The sequence below is a fragment of the Mus caroli genome, chromosome 13 (assembly GCF_900094665.2).
Source record: "Mus caroli chromosome 13, CAROLI_EIJ_v1.1, whole genome shotgun sequence".
In the NCBI taxonomy this organism is placed as follows: Eukaryota; Metazoa; Chordata; class Mammalia; order Rodentia; family Muridae; genus Mus; species Mus caroli.
In genome coordinates this window covers 20,610,017-20,630,070 of record NC_034582.1, presented here as the reverse complement: position 1 = coordinate 20,630,070, position 20,054 = coordinate 20,610,017, and the positions used below count along the sequence as shown (strand labels likewise).

Genomic DNA, 20,054 nt, shown 5'->3' with positions numbered 1-20,054 from the left:
TGTAGACCAGGCTGGCCTCGAACTCAGAAATCCGCCTGCCTCTGCCTCCCGAGTGCTGGGATTAAAGGCNTGCGCCACCACGCCCGGCGGGAATCTACAGTTAACCAGGACCAGTGCCTGCACCCTGCCATTCCACATGAACTAACATAGACTACTGTTTTTCCAGACTTTATAGAAAGACATTATGTTCTATAGGAAGCAGTCCTCAATAAACATCAGTAGCAGAAGTCCAGTGCGTGGTATTGTCAGAGTAGAAAGACACTTTAACCTTAGAACTTGCAGACTTTTTTTTTTTAATTAAGATTTATTTATTTATTATTATATGTAAGTACACTGTAGCTGTCCTCAGACACTCCAGAAGAGGGCGCCAGATCTCGTTACGGATGGTTGTGAGCCACCATGTGGTTGCTGGGATTTGAACTCTGGACCTCTGGAAGAGCAGTCGGGTGCTCTTACCCACTGAGCCATCTCACCAGCCCCAGACTTTTTAATAAATGTTTTAATGCACGCATGTCTATTTTTCTGATTAAGAAAAAATACTTGGAAATTTAAAAAGAATTTGGGCATGAAATATATTGGTCAACAACAGGCATTTGAAATCTTTTTCCTGAACACTCCCCCTCTTAGAATTTTTTAACTATGTTCATAAAGTGTCAAAAAAATAGGAAATAACCCTTAGGTAAATATATTTAATGTTTTCCAATAGGAAATATTTAAAAACTAAGGACAGCATTTGACAGTGACTTTTGGAAAGATAATATTACCTAAAAAGAATTTTAATGATTTAAGAGAAAATTTTAATTCTTTAAAAACAACCAAAAACAACTTTATGAGGACTGGAATGTAGTTAGTCCAAGCTTGCAGGTGGGCGCCTGTCGTTGATAGGGTTCCATAGCCACTTCTCCCTAAGCTTTCCTCACGCTCCTGGGTATTAGAATATTTTGTAATGTATTTATTTGGTTTTATTTATTTATTTATTTATTTTCTATTTAAACGGGGTCTCTCTATGTAACCCTAGCTGTTCCAGAACTTGATATGTAGACCAGGTCGGCCTGGATCTCACAGAGATTGATCAGCCTCTGCCACTTGAGTATTGGGATGAATGGTATGTGCCACAGCATCTGACTGTTTTGTGTGAGATAATTTTGACATTGATTTGATTGCCTTTGAGTAGCTAATTAAAATTCTCATGCCTACGTTCAGCTTGGTGGTACCTGCCTGTAATTCCAGGCTAAGGGAGGCTGATGTAGGCCAGCTTGTAAGCTAGTTACATAAACAAATCCCTCAAAAAAAAAAAAAAAGTGAATTTTTAAAAAACACTTAATAGTTGAAAATTAGCATAAATCTCACATTTATAGTATGGCTAGCCACACTGCACAAGTTCGGTATTTATAGGTAGCAGCTAGTGACTGTTAAACTACACGGGGTCGATAATATAATAATAGTTATTGTGTGATTGATAACTTACGACAGACAGATAAGAGGTTGTTTTATGTGGGATGAGAAGCTAAGACTAAAGTATATATTTTTGTATAGTGGCTTGTATATGTGTATGTGTGGGTTTTGTGATTTCCTTTGTTTTGTTTTTTGAGACAGGATCCTGGCTGGCCTTAAACTTGTATTGACCTTCCATGCCTCTGTCTCCCGAGTGCTGGTATTACTCATGTGGTGTATTCTGTCACCAATGATTCATAAAAGATTGCTATACTTGCTGATTCTGCAAGGACTTCAACATTCTGGTCGAGTCTCGATTTCATAAGACAATACAAAACACCTAACTCTTCACTTTCCACTTTTTTTGTGCTCATGTGGCTCGGCTGGTAGAATGCTTGCCTGGCATGCACAAACCCCTGGTTTACATCTCTAGCATCACAGAAAAGCAGATGTGATAACACACACCTGTAATACCAGCAGCATTCAGGGAAGTAGAGACAGAAAGATCAGAAGTTCAAAATCATCCTCAACTTCATATCTAGTTCAAGGCCAACCTGAATTATTTAAGAGACATTGTCTCAAAAAAAAAAAAAAAAAAGAAATTATGTCTGCATGATACATGTTTTCCTGCAGTGTAACTTTCCCTGGGGAGAAATGAACAAACCTCTGTTCACCCCAGGTAGAGTAGCAACAATAAGCCTGCTAACACAGTGACCTAGTGAGTGTTTTAGAGTACACATCACTCAGAGGCAGCTAGATCACCAAAAAGCCCACCCCTCCATGAGTGGGAACTCGGTATGGCTGCATCTCTGAAGCGCCCTACTCGCAGAGGCAGGCCAGCTAGCAGGAAACTGTCTTCCCTCCATTCTTGCAAGTTTTGTTTGCTTCCAAAAGGGAATCTTTCAAACTGTCTAATTATTGGGCAGCCTTGGAAATCCAGTCACGAGGGCACACAGTTTGCACCTCATGTTAGGAAAACTCAGGCACACTACCACATCCTGGTGAGTGAACCTGAGCTTCAGAATGCATTCAAGCCAGAGCCTGCAAAAAGAGCTTCCAGCCAGCTGCAGGACAGAACTCCGAGGCCCTGCTTTCTTTTTAGAAAGATTATTCCATTTTGTAGATAAACTATACTTTATTCAAATACCCTCTTTATAGGAACATTTGAATATAAAGAATATTGGAATACACTTAAGTGCTTATTTATAACTTTCAAGGTTCTGCAAGGAAGGCAGGAGACCTCGTAAGGGCCACCAGTGCCTTCCTAGATTCCTGCCAGAGGCTTGGGTATTTATTTTCACCAGCCTTTTCTGGCTGCCTCCTTTGGAGTCCTATCCAAAGACACATTTACAGTAATTCATAGATTCTAGTTGGCCTTTTCAATTCTAGAATTGAGCACTATTTATATAAAGCTGCACATTTTCTGAAAACTTTTTTTTGTATGTTGATTATTATTTGAGAACTTCAAATGGAATGTATTTTAATGGACTCACTCCGTAGTCCTCACCTAACTCCTCCCAGATGCGCTCCCTGCTGCCTCCCAGTGTGATGTCCTCACAGGGAACTTCCAAGGACTAAACTAAAGTTTAAAGAGCTGGTATGATTTAGAAAGAAAGCCAACCTGCAGTTGTCCTCCGTGTCCACAGGCACTCAGGCACACGCATACAAGCAAATGAGTAGATGTACCTTTTAAAGAACAAACCTCCAGGAACTTTTGGTGTCCATATGGCTCTCATGTTTCTGGACCTGGCTGGCTTTTTCCTGTCTTCACTAACTGGCCTTTATAAGAATTTCAGGTATCATTTTCCTGTAAGCCTTTCCTAATCCCTCATAAGAGCACGGCTTTGAAAGTGAGGTACGTACACTAAAACAAGAAAATAAAGGCTTCTTTTATTCTAAAAGTATCTACTTCAACAAACCTGTATCAGACTAGTTGTAGTGGCACACACCTACGATCTCAACAATCAGGAGGCTGACGAAGATGATCTAGACTTTGAAGGCAGCCCGAGCTGCACACGCAGTAAGACCACCTCTAAAAGAAAAGGGAGCAGGCAGAGAGGCAGACTTCCATTCATGCTGTCAACAGTCACTTTCCGCTGCAACTTTATATGCCTGACTTCGGACTGAGCTCTGAAAAAGCAGGCATTAAATGTCCCTCATGTGGCTGGGGCTGGTGTCACATCTGGAAGGGAGACAAGAAGATCAGGAGCTGAAGGTCATCCCAGCACTGAAGATTCGAGACTTAATCTCCAAACAAAAAGGAAACTCATCCCTTTTGCCCTGCCAATCCTTGACTTAAAAACTCATGTTGAGTGTAGCTCACTTATAGAATACCTGGCCAGCATACATAGTAAGGCCCTGGCCTACATTCCAGACCTCCCTGCTGTGTAGCATTGGTTTGTGAGAATGTCCCCTGGCTGGACTCTTTATTGTAATACAGACAGGCAACGCTGACATTTTCCTGTTTATTTACCTGTGGCATAAAACACAGCATTGTTTGAGGTGGCTTGTTTCATTTCAGTTTTTTCCTTTTCATGGTCTTTGTAGTACATTTAGAAGTTACATAGTCTCTGATTTTTAAGCCAATGATTGGAATCGGGAATAATAGCGTGTGCCTATAATCCCAACACAGGGTGGAGGCTGGGGTGTGGGGGGAGGGGTTTCTCAGAGATAGAGTCAGTTTGACTGTAGGAGACCCTGTCTCAAAAATTAAAATATTGACAATAGGAGGTGTTTGCATATGCTCAACCCAGGGAGTGGCACTATTAGGAGGTGTGGTCTTGTTGGAATAGGTGTGTCACTGTGAGTGTGGGCCTGAGACCTTCATCCTAGCTGCCTGGAAGTCAGTCTTCCACTAGCAGCCTTCAGATGAAGGTGTAGCTCCTCCTGCACAGGCCTGCCTGGATGCTGCCAGGCTCCCACCTTGACAATGGACTGAACCTCTGAACCTGTAAGCTGCTCCAATTAAATGTTGTCCTTTCTAAGACTTGCCTTGGTCATGGTGTCTGTCTACAGCAGGAAAACCCTAAGACAGGAGGTACACATGAAGGTGACAGGCCTCGAGCAATGCCGCAGTTCTGTCACATATGAGGTGACCCTGAAGTGAGCTACTGAGTAGGTCAGCAAAATGGAAGTTATCTACGTAGCATTTGATAGTTAGACATCATATAGTCGACATTTTTGTCAAGCCACATGTGCTACAGAGGCCCCCTGAGTTTGATATTAGAGGTGAAAATTTCCTGCAGGTTAGGTAGTTGGCTTACAATTGTTTGTAACTCCATCTCCAGACAATCTTACACCTTGTTCTGTGCTCAGAAACTACATGCCGTGTGCACATACTTACAGACCCACACATAGAAGTGTAATTTAAAATAAAATACATACCTTTTAAAAAAAAAGGATTTATTTTTATATGAGTACATTGTAGCTCAGACACACCAGAAGAGGGCATCAGATCCCATTACCGATGGTTGTGAGCCACCATGTGGTTGCTGGGAATTGAACTCAGGACCTTTGGAAGAGCAGTCAGTGCTCTTAACTGCTAAGCCATCTCTCCAGCACCTAAAATACATACTTTAAAGAGATCATTGTTGTAGCGCCCCCCCCCCCCCGCCCCACAAGCCTTGACTCAGCAAGTCCTCCTCCATGCTAGAATCACAGGTGTGTGCCTCTAGACCAAGCTTCCAGCTTCACAATCACTCTTGCCCTGCTGTTTGTATCTGAGCTGTTCTAATACCACAGAATTAATGTTGTTTTCTTTTCTTTTCCTATTGAATATTTAGGTGACGCTTGTCTCGGCTGCTCCTGAAAAACTAATCTGTGAGATGAAGGTGGAAGAGCAGCATACTAATAAGCTGGGTACGCTCCATGGAGGCTTGACAGCAACCTTAGTGGACAGCATCTCCACCATGGCTCTAATGTGCACAGAAAGAGGAGCACCCGGAGTCAGTGTGGACATGAACATAACGTATGTATCCAGAGGCCATCCCAGATAATTTCTCAAAAACAAACAAACCCCAATATTCATTTCAGATAACTTATACTATATTGTTTAGGGAATAATGACAAGAGTCTGTACATTTTGGGGACAGGTGTCCCTTTTCGTCGACTACCTTCAATCCACAGTTGTTTAAACTCACGATTTTTTGTTTTGTTTTGTTTTTCGAGACAGGGTTTCTCTGGATAGCCCTGGCTGTCCTGGAACTCACTCTGTAGACCAGGCTGGCCTCAAACTCAGAAATTTGCAACAGGGCGAGCACAGGTACCAGGAAGGCATCCTGACTCTCTCCTAGGACTACTGTATAAATGGCACAGCAGTGTGTGCTCTAGACCCCGGCCTGTCACTATTGGAAAATGTTTGTAGAAGCCACTTCTCCAAAATGGGAAATTTGAGTTCCATAGTTAGGCATGGTGGCTCATATCTGTAATCCCAGCCCTTGGGAGGCTGAAGCAAGAGAATCTTCAGTCCACGCTTAGCCTAGGCTACAAAACAAGACCCGGTTTCCAAAAACAAACACAAGAACCTAGAACCTTGTCAGTTTCTCTTAAACCCGGGAATAAGCAGAGATCAGTAAGTAAATCACAGGACAAAATATGGAAGACAAGATGGACAGAAAAGAGACTGCGCTGAGCCATATCCAGTGGGAGTTATTTTACCTTGTGTGGTAAACAAGCCCAACAGTGAAAGTTTTACATGAAGGCTCTTATAAATGGGCAGAAGTGGTGGAGAGATAGCTCAGTGGTTAAGACCTTAGTGGTTCTTGTAGAGGACCTGAATTTGGTTCCCAATACCCACATCAGATAGACTGCCGGTAACTCCAGTCCAGAGAGACCTGACACCTCTGGCCTCCTTGGACACTCATATGCACATATCCACATGGGGTACATGCATAACGAAAATAAGATGGGGCTGGAGAGATGGGTTGGTGGACAAGCATCAGAAACAACTTGTGGGGCTAGAGAGCTGATTGAGTGGGTAAGTGCGCTTGCTGCCAAACCTGCTGACATGCGATTGAACCCTGGAACTCACATAGTAGGAGGAAAAAAAATCCCCACAACTCCCATAATGGAAGGAGAAAACTGGCATTGTCAAGTTTCCTGCTGTCCTTTACACAAACACCATGATGTGCACGAGCACACACACAAAATAATGCAAATGTAATAATTAAGAAGCCCTACAATTGCTTGTGAAATGGATCTTGAATTGCATGTTGACCTGAACATTTATGGGTTTGGTGTATCTAGACGGGTGTATCTACACCATCCTCATGCATACAGGACAGCTGTATATGCTCTTTATTTCTGATGGCTAAAAACTTCATATTCACTTCACCTTCTTGTAGTTTCTTTTATGAGTATGTATCAGAGTACATGTGTGTATAACAACCACATATATACAGGAACCAGAGGCTGGAAGAATCAACAGATCCCCTGGAATTGGAATTACAGAGGGTTGTGGGCTTCCATTGTGGGTGCTGGGAATTGAACGTGGGTCTTCTAGAGCAGCCAGTCCTCTTAGCTTCTGGGACATCTCTCCAGTCCACTCCTTGTAGTTCTTCTGTCATTTTGGAGTTGAATAAAGTATGCTGATAAGCTATAGACATCCAGGTACTTCCCTTAGGAAGCTAAGCAGATTAAATGAAAGCTAGAGGTAACTGTTCAGTGGTTTCAAATAGGAAATAGAAAACTTTTTTAAAAAGGCATGGAAATCCCATTTTTATGTGAAAAGAAACCCATGGATAAATGAAGGATGGATCAGGTAGACCCCCATGCAGCCCAGCCATTTGAATCTGGTACCAAAATTATTTGTAGGTTGCTACACAGGAAAGCTGGTAGGACTGTCACAATCTTTCAATAGTTCCTTACCATAAACTATATTTAAACCTGTTTTCTCTCAAGGTACATGTCACCTGCTAAGATAGGAGAAGAAATAGTGATCACAGCACATATTCTGAAGCAAGGAAAGACACTTGCATTTGCCTCAGTGGATCTGACCAACAAGACCACAGGAAAATTAATAGCACAAGGCAGACACACAAAACACCTGGGGAACTGAGAACAGCGGGAAGACCCGAAGAAGCCCAACAACGCCAAGTATGGTTTGTGAGCAACTTTCTGAAATAAATTATCAAAACCAGAAGTAGCTAAGGAAGTATTTTCTTTGGAGGGGGGAAAAAAAACCCTAAGAAACCAAAATGAAACTAATATGAAAGTTAGGGAGAGGGGTTATTTCTTCTGAAACAGAAGTCTGACTGTTCTAGAATTATGTAGACCAGGCTGGCCTGGAACTCAAGAGAGCTGCCTTCCTCTGTCTCTGAGTGCTGGGACTAAAGGCATGCACCACAACACCTAGGTGGGTGAATCTTTTTCTTTTGAAGCATCTTGTTTAGATGAAGTGCCTGATGATTGGATGAAGTAGTTCTTGGCTCAAAGTTTTGAGTTTTGGTATTTGAGTCTGGCTTTATAACACCAGGATGGCCTTGGGCTCAGTCTTCTGCCTCAGCCTCCTGAGTGTTGGGATTATAGGGAGGAACCACCTTTGTGCCTGGCTAGTTTGCTTTGGGTTGTATAGGTTTGGGTTTTTGTTTGTTTTTTGTTTTTTTTTTATTTATTCAAGTTCCACACCATGCACCCCAGTCCTGTTCATCTCCCCATCCCCTCTTCACCCTTACAGTCTCCCAACCAAAATAAAACACACATATACACAAACCAACAAAGCATAGAAAACATTTTGTGGAAGCTGCCGTATGTCAGTGTGTCGCACAATACATTCCTTCCTCTGTCCACACATCACCTGCAAATGTTCATTGCAACGAGTCATTGATCTGGTTTGAGATCTCTGGCTTCTGTGACGTCATCAATATTAGATCCTCATCTGGACTCCCCCCATATATCCTGTTGTTGCCATGTCATGGAGATGCTGCAACTTTGGATCAACAAGACTGGCGCTTTCATACCTCCCAACCATTTGAAGATGATACAGATTTTGTGGTGGGTCAATTCAGAGTCTTGGATCTAGGCCTAGATGGTAGCTGAGCTGGTCGGCTCTCCCTTACCCACTCACCAGGGCAAACTCTATAGTACTGCTCTGGCTAGGCCACCCAAATGGTGCCATCTACAGGAGGCAGAGTCAGCTCTCCCCTCTCATGTAATATGGGCCTGTTCACCTTCACTCATGCCTCCAGAACCAGCTCCACTGTGCTGCCCAGACAAGAGGTGGGGCCCACTAGCCCAAATGCTGCAGACTGTGAGGGGCTGGGCCAGCTCTCTGGCTCTCACACCCTGAGGGCGGGCCTACCAGAGCCTCTGTCATCAGGACCAGCTCCATTATGTTGCCCAGGTGAGGTGCTGGGCCTGTTCTCCCAGTGCTACAGCCAGTGATAGGGTAGGGCTAGGTCTCCTGCTCTCATGACCTCAGGGCACTCACCCACCCCACCTCACTACTGATGAATGGTGGGGGCCAGCTCTACTGTGCTGCCCAGACAGGTGCAAAGCCAGCACTACAGCTAGCAGGGAGCAGGGCCAGCTCACATAACCCTAGGACCAGGTCTGGACTGCTGCAGGTAGTTAGGGGCAAGGGGGAGGGGAAGGGAGGGCATCAACCCTACACCAGTCACAACAGCAGATGAGTGGGTGGGGCAGCTCTCCCTCACTTTTGCCCCCAGGGGTGGCTCTCCTGTCCGCCATTCCCTCCCCCACCCCCACCAGTGTCAGGTTTGCTGCCCTGTACAGGCAAGGTGAAGGGTCCATTCTCCAGTATTGCAGCTGGTGAGAGGCAGGGATAGCTCATGACCCTGTGGGCAGCTTTCCCAACTGCCTGAGGTGGTGAGTTCAGTGTTTATATACTGGGAAAAGCAAAGAAGCTAGGACCACTGTAAGGTTACTGTGAAACCAAAGTTTGGTATTCCAGGAGCAACATAAACTGCTAGATGTCAGTCACTACTACAGGCTGGCTAGGATATAAACGCCTTGCAGATGTAAAAGACATTACGTTTCCAGGATACTTTTTGGAGGGGCCACTTCTTCAGATAGCTGCCTTCTTCACATAGGGAAAGGCCTCCCTGAGACGTCACCCCCAAAAATCACTACCTAGGGGCCCAAGAGTTTAGGAGACAAAGGCATCCCAACATAGTAATAATCAATCCTTAGTGAAATTTTAGGTCTTTCTCAGCTCTAAAATAGTGCCATATTTTCCACTTCTTTTGAGACAAGATTATCAAACTCCCAAATGGATAAACCACAGCCATACTAGGAAATTTAAAAGCCTGGGACAAATTTTGAAGCAAAGCCCCTGACCCTAGAAATATCATTCTCTGCTGATTTAGTATGTCTGGACCTGACATCTTTTGTATAGAAGGAACATTTATCATGAGCGCCTATTGAAAAGTTAGAGGCCGGGCGTGGTGGCACACGCTTTTAATCCCAGCACTCAGGAGGCAGACAGGTGGATTTCTGAGTTCCAGGACAGCCAGGGCTATACAGAGAAACCCTGTCTCAAAAAACCAAAAAAGTTAGCATATTAGGGCATTTCTCAAAATCTAAAGAGTTGGGACTCTTGCTTTCTTTGCAGTGAACATCAAAACTAAAGTGGAAAGACAGAAAGCAGCTTTCGGTAGACTGAAACATCCTAAGTAAAAAGCTGTCTTAGGTAGCAGATCTATAGACTCTTCAGTTGTGGACAAACTGGAAACCTAGATCTTGATCTCTACTCCATCCAACAAAAAGACCTGTATACTATACTCCTTGTAGGAGCTGCTTCCAGTCCGGGAGGACTGGATACAGGCAAGTTTGGATTTATCTGTGATAGTGCTTCAGAAAGTCTTATGGCCACATCATGTGACAAGGCTGAGAAACATTTGAGGGTTAATTTGGAAAATCTGCTTTGCAACCAAGACGGCTAGAGACAATGCAACAAGAGCATCAGCTGCTCTTCCAGCCCCCTACAGCTCAACAGTTAATCAGCCCCAGGGGTCACCTCCTGGCCTCCACAGGCATTGCATGCATGGGATACAGATACACATAGGGTGCAACAGCTAGACACACAAAGGCTGAAACACTTTTCAAGCGGTTGTCTTGGCTTGGCACTAAGATTCATTCTAACTCAAGGGAGAAAAGGAGGGGTCAGCGTTTTCGTACTGTTTGTCATCAGTCACTAACAGTGAGTTCATAGTGCAGAAACCAAAGTTAGTTTTAAGGAGATGGCATTTGCTTTTGGATAGTAACCTGAAGGGTACAAAGTCAATCTCAGCTTGGACAAACTCCAAATTTTTTGAGCTAATTAGCAGAACTAGAACATGGATGGCATATTGTTTTTGTTTTGGTTTTTTGAGACTGGGTTTCTCTGTGTAGTCCTGGCTGTCCTGGAACTCACTCTGTAGACCAGGCTGGCCTCAAACTCAGAAATCCACCTGCCTCAGCCTCCCAAGTGCTGGGGTTAAAAGCTGCCCCACCATGCCTGGTGTATTGTTACTTTTTAAGTTTGGTAATGGTACTCTAAGGTATCTTTAACACCCCATCCACCACAAAATCCTGTACTGTAACATAAACCTAAGCACCAAAGACAAAAATAAAGGATGTGTGCAATAAATACCATATGGCTCATTAAATATGTAAAATATATAGAGAAAAAAATGTGGCAAAATCTTAATGTGTTATACCAGAACATCTACACTGTTCTTGACAATGTTCCTAAATTATTGACATAAAATGGGTGCTGAATTGCCTAACATGTTGAACACAGTAAAATGATTTTTATAAAGCCACTGGCCTCTAGATCCAAACTGATGACTTAAATCCTCTATTTATACGATCTTGGGCAAAGCTCTCCAACTGTATATCTACTTCTACTCCAAACTTTGACAGAATGATAGCTGCAAGACAAACCTTCAAAATGTTCTATCAAATTCTTCTGATAAAACAACCTTAAGTGACCAGAGACATGGGATTTAAAAAAAAAAAAAACTTATCACTGCTATTTTTATACATCCATCTGAATAGCCGGGAAGCTTTCACCTATTTTATTTAGGTTTCTTTCCCTTTTTTTTTTTTTCAAATTCCAACCAGAAGCTAAATACAAATGGAAACCAGTAAGCACTAGTTTTACTCCAAAAGAGTAGAATCATTCCGATTTACTCCAATAAAAGTATGCAACCCTTAAGCAAAGCTTTTCTTCATTTAAAAGAAAACAAAAACAACAAAAGTAAAAGCTATACAGTAGTCTTTCCTTATGTTCATTGCACAAACAAGTTCTGCTTTCAGAACTCTTCACTCTGCAGTTATTTTTACAATGTGAGATTCCCCACTTTCGTTTTCTATCCCAAACACTCAACTTCTTTAGGATGGTGTAGAAACCAGTATTGCTGCAAAATTCACTGGATTTTTTATTTGTAATTAAAATTTCTAACACCAAAAAAACAAAACAAAAACCAAAAGTCCTCTACTTATGATGGTTTTTGCAGCTATGAATGTTTCTCGGTTTTGTAGCTGCGTTAGCCACACCAGACTCCAGATCTGCTTTGATGTGTATAAATGCATCTGCACGCAGCAGAGTACTCTATAACAGCAACCCGGGGAAAGAGATCTGGGAAAAAACACGTGTACTAATGAGTACCAAGAAAACAAACATGGCCCAGTGCACACGAGGCAGAAATGCCTCAATGAGATGCTTTTTTTTCCATTAAGATTTCTTTCCCATGGTTGTAATTTCTTTTTGTAACAACCATCTGGTCATTATAATGAATCTGACAGTGCTCTGGAACAACGGTGATTATAGCAAAGCTATTAAGTTTTTAAGTGTTATTTATACCTGTTACATTCACTCTCACCCTCAATACTGATGACAGATGTCAGAGGCAAACACCAGCACAAACATGAAGACCACAACACTGAGCATCACCTGTGCTTTCAGATACAGTAAGCATTTCAGTGTACAATAGTCCTTCCTTCACATTTTAGTAAGATGCCGATGCAGTGCAGCAATCTGCAATGCACCTTCTTTCACACAGTCCGTGCAGAAGACATCTAATTTTTTTTAAAGTTCTGTGATACAAATGATTAAAATAAATCCAGGATGAACAAGTTTCAAAATGCATAGTGTTCTGTGCATGAGTCCATTTTCTTTAAACTCTGAAAGAAAAGTGGTAAGAAAACAAGAAAAGAAAATAGCTGCTGCATTCTCTGGTCTTCTCCATTTTGCTGGTCAATGCTCTTATTTACTCTGGCATGTAAGGACGGAGGTGATCCTCTATGGTGCCAACTGCCCAGTGGGTGAGCTGTTCCTGTGGCAGGTAGAGGCAGATGCTGCATAACTTGAAGATGGTGGCTTTGTTTTTTGGAGTCTAGAGAGAAACACATTTTTAATAATTTTAATAGTTTTAAACTGTCAGTAATTTAAGGCTTACGGCTGTAAGACTGTAATGACAAGGCAAGAGACATGTAGTTCATTACCTATGCAGGATATGAGAAAGAAAGAGTAGTTTGAAATAAATGCAGAGAATTTATGCATAAATTTGTGCATATTTAAGATTAAAACACTACACCTGGGAAGTCAACAGAACTGTCCTGTGCCCCAACCTCCAGCCCAGAAACAAGCTCCCCTAATGAAGAGGACACAACAGGTCCTCTCTAGTAGGAAATAAAGATCTGGGCTTCTTATCTGCTCCTAAACAGTACAGAGATCTGGCTTCTAATATGCACAAACAACCATCTTATTTTCCCCCAGTTTTTTGAGACAGGGTTTCTCTGTATAGCCCTGGCTACCCTGGAACTCACTCTGTATATCAGGCTGGCCTTAAACTCAGAGATCTACCTGCTGGGATTAAAGGCATACACTACCACTGCCTGATTTTAAACAACCATCTTTGTAATTTTTTAAGATTTATTTTTTGTATGTGAGTACAAAACAGACACACCAGAAGAGGGTGTCAGATCACATTGCAGATGGTTATGAGCCACCATGCGGTTGATGGGAATTGAACTCAGGACCTTTGGAAGAGCAGTCAGTGCTCATAACTGCTGAGCCATTTCTCCAGCCCAACTTTTAAACTTGATTTATTTCCAAGTTTACTTAAAGCTGCTATCTTTCCACTCTATTCTTGATGGTCACTGAAACCCAGATGCAGAAATCAAGAGTCCTAAACCTTTTAAGAACTTTGAGAAATACACTTGTTAATTTAGTCTTTTCTATACAATAGTCTGAGAGATTGAAGGGGGCTCACAATATGCTTTTGGCGTTATTGACTACATCACAGGTCTTAAACATGCCAGACCAAGTTTCAAGGAAGCTGGTGTGGGGAGCCACAACACTCAGGAGGGAGAAGCAGGCAGATCTTAGTTAAAGGACAGCCTAGTCTATGTAGAGAGACCCTGTGTCAAAAACAGAAAAAGACTTGGTTATTACCAAGGCTTTTAGAATGAAGTTTCTCATTTGCTGTGGACATGACCAGAAAGAAAAATTCCCATGAGGTTTTTCATATGCTACTTGACTAGCAGTTAACCTGTTGGGAACATTTGTTGATAAAAGAAAAAAAAAAAAAACAAAACAAAAACAAAAAACCACTTCTGCCAGGAACTCAGCCAGCATCTCAGACACCAGAATTCTGCAATCTCAGAACTAGGGAAAAAAACTAAGACGATAGAGAAAGGCTGTGTGGAATGCTGAAGAGGGGAAACTTGAGTCAGTAGTCACTGAGGACTGTTGGCAGAACCTGGGCACGACCCACACTGACAGCTGCAGCAATGGGGCCACCTTGTCACTGTTGAAGGGTGTCACATACGGCAGTGCCTTCCACGATGTGCCTTTTTTTTTTTAAAAAAAGATTTATTTATTTATTATATGTAAGTACACTGTAGCTGTCTTCAGACACTCCAGAAGAGGGCATCAGATCTCACTACGGGTGGTTGTGAGCCACCATGTGGTTGCTGGGATTTGAACTCCTGACCTTCGGAAGAGCAGTCGGGTGCTCTTACCCACTGAGCCATCTCACCAGCCCACAATGTGCCTTTCTTGTTCCTACTTAGGAGTTTATCAAGAGAAGAGATCAGAAAGCTATTTTAAATATCCAACAAACCTACATGGATGTAGCTCAGTTGTGGTTAAAGCCTTGTTGAAAACAAATCGAGAAGATAAGCCTTGCCCTGGAGGCTGCAGCTAATATGTGTTATACACCGTGTACCCTTCCATATCAGCTACATGTTTCTGCTGACGTTTCCCTTAATTATTAAAGCATAACCCACAACTAATTTTGAGGAAAATCAATAAAAAGTTCTCCTTGCCTGTTTAAAAAAAAAAAAGAAAAAGATTTAAAATGTCACAAAACCAAGTCACAGTAACTGTATAATATGACTTATGCAATTCACACCAAGCAGAAACACATTCTCTGGAGCCAGAATCTACTCATGTACTATCTACCCATGCTAGTGAGAACTATACTATAGCTTTGGAGCACACAGCTTCAGATGTCTGAGTTCCTTACCTTGGTATGTCTTGCAGTGGATAAGTAACAGACCTAGACAATTCTATCATTTCTCAGCCTGAAATTTTACTGGAGAACATCTGTGGAAGCGGTTTTGATAAAAATCTGGATTGCAGTCGAGCACTGGTGGTGCACGCCTTTAATCCCAGCACTTGGGAGGCAGAGGCAGGCAGATTTCTGAGTTCGAGGCCAGCTTGGTCTACAAAGTGAGTTCCAGGACAGCCAGAGCTACACAGAGAAACCCTGTTTTGAAAAAAACCAAACCAAAACAAAAAACCCAAAAAACAAAAACAAAGTGGATTGCTGTTAAAAGTAAGAAAGAAACATCTATGCCAGGGCTAGGGAGAAAATTTAATGAGTAAAGTGCTTGCTAGAGCACGCATGAGGATCTGAGTGGTATGCATAATTCTGGATTCCCTAGGGTTTGGCCACTGCCTGAGGAACCAGACCCACATGAAGACATACATATCTGCATACTTGCACCCCCCCCACACACACAAATCATTTCTTTAAAATACATACTCTAACTGAAAGTAGAGCAGGAACTGAGAGTCTATTTTTAATTAGCTCCCAGGCCACTGATTAGGAGCTAAGAAACACCTGGGAAGTTCTCTGGAAGCACCTAAGACAGGTTTTTTAACTTCACAATATCCCAAATTAGTCCTAAACATTTTTTCTTACCTGCAAATGCTGTCTGTCAATGAAGAGAAACACTGACTGGTTAGGATTGTTGACAACAATTCCTGTCTTGTCCTTGCGGCTCAGTACATGCAGAAACTGTTTCTCATAGTCACCGTGATGAAATTCAAATTTGGCCTAATTGCAAAATACAAACATTTTATATAGCTACAATTACATCGCACTGCCCAACCATTATCTACTGCTTCCACATACATGTTTGTGCTGACCAATATGGAGCCAAGAGACAAACAGTACTTAGATTTAATTAAAATTATGTACAGTATAAAACTCAACTCATCTCAAGAAAATAAAACACAAATTCAGTTCTTGCCAGGCATAGTAGCACATGGCTGTTATTCCAGCAATCAGGAACCTTGACTCAAAACAAAAACAAATTTAAAATAAAAACAAAAACCACCAAAGCCACACACTTAACACCAGTGACATTTCAAATGCCCAAATCACATCCCGCTTGCTTTCTTGAAACACAGGACATTTTCTTCATACAGAAGAAAATTCTACTAATAGTACTCTACCGTAAAACGTTGTGATCTTTAATACTTAAAATTAAACAGGAAATGAAAACCTAATGAACCTAACAAAATAAAAATGCAAAGGCCTCAGTGTACAAAGTAGTCCCACGTGTACAAATGGCCTTCTGAAAATACAGGTCCTGAGTTCAATTCCCAGCAACCACATGGTGGCTCACAACCATCTGTAATGGGATCTGATGCCCTCTTCTGGCACAAAGGTGTACATGCAGATAGAACACTCACATTAAAAAGAAAAAAAAAGGCAAAGCTTAATAATAGATATTAACAAAAAACCTTTAACATCCTCTCAGATAACTCAGAACTGTAAATTCTGAATCCTATTTGCTTTGAACAATTTCTACTACGAACAGTCGGCAACATTAAGCTGTAAAATCATGAGTGTCTGCTACTTATGTTTTACTAGTGCCTTGTAAACCCTGGGCTCCTGAACTACAGTACTCATCGCTCCCTTACTCTCCAGTGGCTCCACAAGCTCAGGCCATACACAAGCCAGTGCTCCACTAAGACATGACCCTAACTCTCAATAGCTTTTAATTTAAACCTAGCTTTCAGGGCCAGAGTTTGGTGTGGCATGCACCTTTAATCCCCTCACTTCAGGAGGCAGAAGCAGGTACATTTCTGAGAGTTCCAAGCAAGGCAATGCTACATAAGACCCTGTCGCAAACAAATCCAAAAGTTCACCAGGAAAAAAACCAAAAACAACGAAAAAACCCTAAATCCTCAAAACCCAAACCCCATACACATTACTCTTCTATTGCAAACAGCAAATAATCAAATTGACAGTAGTCCGAGATTCACCATATAGTTCTAGAGCATTTTAATTATATCCTACTGAATTTCTTCTTGGGGAAGGAATGTTCTACCAAATAAAACAATTTGCATAAGGAAGATATAAAGGAATTCTCTGAAGTTACAAAATACTCTAATATGAATTGGGCAGTAACATGAATGACAAGGAAAAGAGCAAACATGTTTAGTAGCCCCTCCAGTCAGTATCTCACTGTACAAGCACACAGTCATTATTCCCCACCAAATATCACTATAGATGGACTCACATTGAAAAGTTTCAAATTTTTTGGTTTTTAAAATAGTCTGGGTTAAAATGTATCATTCCTTTTTACATTTACCTATACATCTATATAGACGTTTGTTCTCTCAATTCCTACTTTGTTTTTTTTTCAAAATAGGGTTTTTCTGTGTAGCCCTGGCTATCCTGGAACTCACTTTGTAGACCAGGATGTCCTTGAAGTCAAGAGATCCTCCTGCCTATGCCTGTCAAGTCCTGGAATTAAAGGTATATGCCACCATACTGGCCTCAGTCCCTACTTTTTTTAAAAATGGGGAAAAGTGGGTCAGGTCACTGTGAAGGTCAGCAGGTTCATGGCCTCATTAGAACAGAGTGAACTAATAACATTATCTTCAACATCCAGACTAAAAGTATGTAAGGAAAACAAAACCCTATTAGCACTAAACAAATATGGACTCCTCACCCCTCATATCCTTTCCAAAAGAATCCAGTGTGTAACACTATTAAACGTTTATTGCTTTTATAAGCAATCTAGAGATTATGCACAGTATACCTAAGTGTGTGTGCAAACACTACGCTGTTTTACACAAACAGAAGGTTCTAGAATTAGTTCAAGGAACTTTCTGTCGCAGTCAGTCTCCAGATGAACCTTTTCTCTTGTTTACTTTACCTTGCTTTCCTTTTATTAAGTTACTGTTTTGTATATGGCTGTTTTGCCTGCCTGCATGTGTCCATGTACTATGTGTATGTCTGGTGTCCTTGGAGGCCAGAAAATGTCATTGGATTCCCTGGAACTGAAGGGTTAGAGGGACACCATGTGATGCTAGAAATTAATTCCAGTCTAATGGAAGAGCAGTCAAGTACTCTTAACCTCTGAGCCAGCTCTCTAGCCCTTGCTTTTAAAGAAGGGTTTCTTTTGCCTTACAGTTTGTCTGGCCTCCTCTTAACTGAATGACCGTAGGCCTACTCCTCTCTGTTTTTTAACTGCCTCATTTCTTTTACACACCTACTTATCACTAGTGTACTTAGGTAAAATGTATATATAAAATACCTAGAAGAAAGATTAATACAATGGCTTTTAGTAACCCTTACACCTGATTTCAAAAGTAGCACTTGAGAAAAGACTTCTCTATTTCAAATAACACCCCAGAGGAAAAGATTATACATTTAAACCCTGTCTCGAAAAAAACCCAAAAACCAAAAAAAAGGTATTAGCTACCGAGGGGAAAAGATTTTCTTTTCTTTTCTAGAGGGTTTCTCTGTGTAGCCCTGGCTGTCCTGGAACCCACTCTGTAGACCAGGCTGGCCTCGAATTCAGAAATCTGCCTGCCACTGCCTCCCAAGTGTGGATTTTCTTTTCTATTTTTTGTTGTTGTTGTTAGGAACTTCTCTCATGTCCACCTAGTCTAACAGTCTTATTACTATGGGGCAGGAGATACATAACCAACTTAATGGCATGTATCACACACAACATCAACAGAAAGATGAAATCCTACTAACAGGTAAGAAAATTTCTGAATGACAATTTTCATCTTTCTAACAATAAGCTATTCAACATTTAGTTCCATATACCTAATTAAAATAGGCTCAAACACATATTATTATTATTATTATGAGCCTAGCCTTTAATGGTTGAGCCATCATTGTTTTTCTAATTCTAAAATCTGAGTATACACTGTAGAAAACTGTAGCTACAAGTCAGCAAAGAGGACTAGAGTTGGGGCTCTGTGACTGAGTGACTGCCTCTGATACATGAGGCCTGGGTTCCATGTTCAGCTAAGTAAACCAGGAATGGAGCCAGTAGGATCAGGAGGTTCAAAGTCACCAGGGGTACAAAGGCAATTCTAGGTCAGTCTAGGCAACATGAGACTTTGTCAAAGAAAAAAAAGTCTAAAAGATTTTAATAAAGTTCATTTAAAACCAGAGACACTAAGAGAGTCTAGAATTCTAATGTTTTTTCTAATATAATATTTAAAAAGACAAAATATTTATGAACTATTAGAAGCACATTCCCAAAGATTCCAACTTAAGTCCAATTACAGGTATTGTCACCAAAGTGCTCACTACTTTATTGAAAACAAATACCTGAACAGGCCTAAAAGGTTCATCAGATTCCTTCCACCTAGAAAACAGGAGACAAACAATTTTCTCAATATCATTCCGAGGCCAAAGAATGAAATCCATCTCCTGAGTACAGCCGATTACATCCTAGAAAACAAGAGCAAAGATTTTTCTTTTAAATGTTAAAGAAGCAAAGTACAAAAACATCGCTTAACTACAGAGTCATGCATCAGCGCTTTGTACCATCAGGGTAACAGACTGCATACAACCTAATTCCAGCTGTAGTACTAACTTTTACACTGTAGAATCCAGTCACTTAGCCAATATTTCTCACACAGAAACATTCCTCAGTATGTGCTTAAACTCTAGCTAGGGAGCTAACGTTATTAGTGAATATGCCTTTATTTTCATCTTTCAAAACCAAATGTAATCTGGCTAAAATGTCTCCAAACGAATACAAACCAAGTTATAGTTTCATGTGTTGCTGGCTACTTTTCTCCACTTAACTTCCAAACATCACATGCCATTATCTGTTCCTTAAGGCCAATGAACTTCTTCAGACTAGTATAGGTAGCTCCATGTTTCCACTGCTTCAACTAATTTTGGAGTATGCACCAAATTAACTTCAATGTAATACAGTTTTGAAGGTTATCAGTAATATATTTTCTTTAGATTTTCTTATTACAATGGGGCATGATATTCTCCCCTCAGAAAGAGAAAGCAATCATGGTGATCACATACATACATCCCTGTCATTCCATCCAAGTCAAGTCATGGTGATCACATACATCACTGTCATCCCATCCAAGTCAAGTCATGGTGATC

At 41.3% G+C, this 20,054-nt stretch overlaps 2 protein-coding genes and 1 non-coding gene across 3 annotated transcripts in view; 2 read left to right on the top strand and 1 right to left on the bottom strand.

Annotated features, from left to right (window-relative positions):
* Nucleotides 1-7,576, top strand: part of Acot13 (acyl-CoA thioesterase 13) — an 8,376-nt gene extending 800 nt beyond the window's left edge. Inside the window, exons 2-3 of the mRNA XM_021180483.2 lie at nucleotides 5,217-5,401; nucleotides 7,333-7,576. Of these exons, the coding sequence (XP_021036142.1) occupies nucleotides 5,217-5,401; nucleotides 7,333-7,489 (342 nt within the window). The 3' untranslated portion in view covers nucleotides 7,490-7,576. The remainder of the gene's footprint in view (nucleotides 1-5,216; nucleotides 5,402-7,332) is intronic.
* A 3,826-nt stretch (nucleotides 7,577-11,402) lies between these two features.
* The window catches only part of C13H6orf62 (chromosome 13 C6orf62 homolog), a 13,172-nt gene continuing 4,520 nt past the window's right edge, over nucleotides 11,403-20,054 (bottom strand). The window contains exons 3-5 of the mRNA XM_021180085.2: nucleotides 19,254-19,376; nucleotides 15,588-15,722; nucleotides 11,403-12,770 (exon numbers count right to left, since the gene is read on the bottom strand). Of these exons, the coding sequence (XP_021035744.1) occupies nucleotides 12,645-12,770; nucleotides 15,588-15,722; nucleotides 19,254-19,376 (384 nt within the window). The 3' untranslated portion in view covers nucleotides 11,403-12,644. The remainder of the gene's footprint in view (nucleotides 12,771-15,587; nucleotides 15,723-19,253; nucleotides 19,377-20,054) is intronic.
* Nucleotides 13,822-13,943, top strand: LOC115029121. Its single transcript, XR_003834692.1, has one exon. It is a non-coding gene; the product is annotated as a small nucleolar RNA SNORA32 (small nucleolar RNA).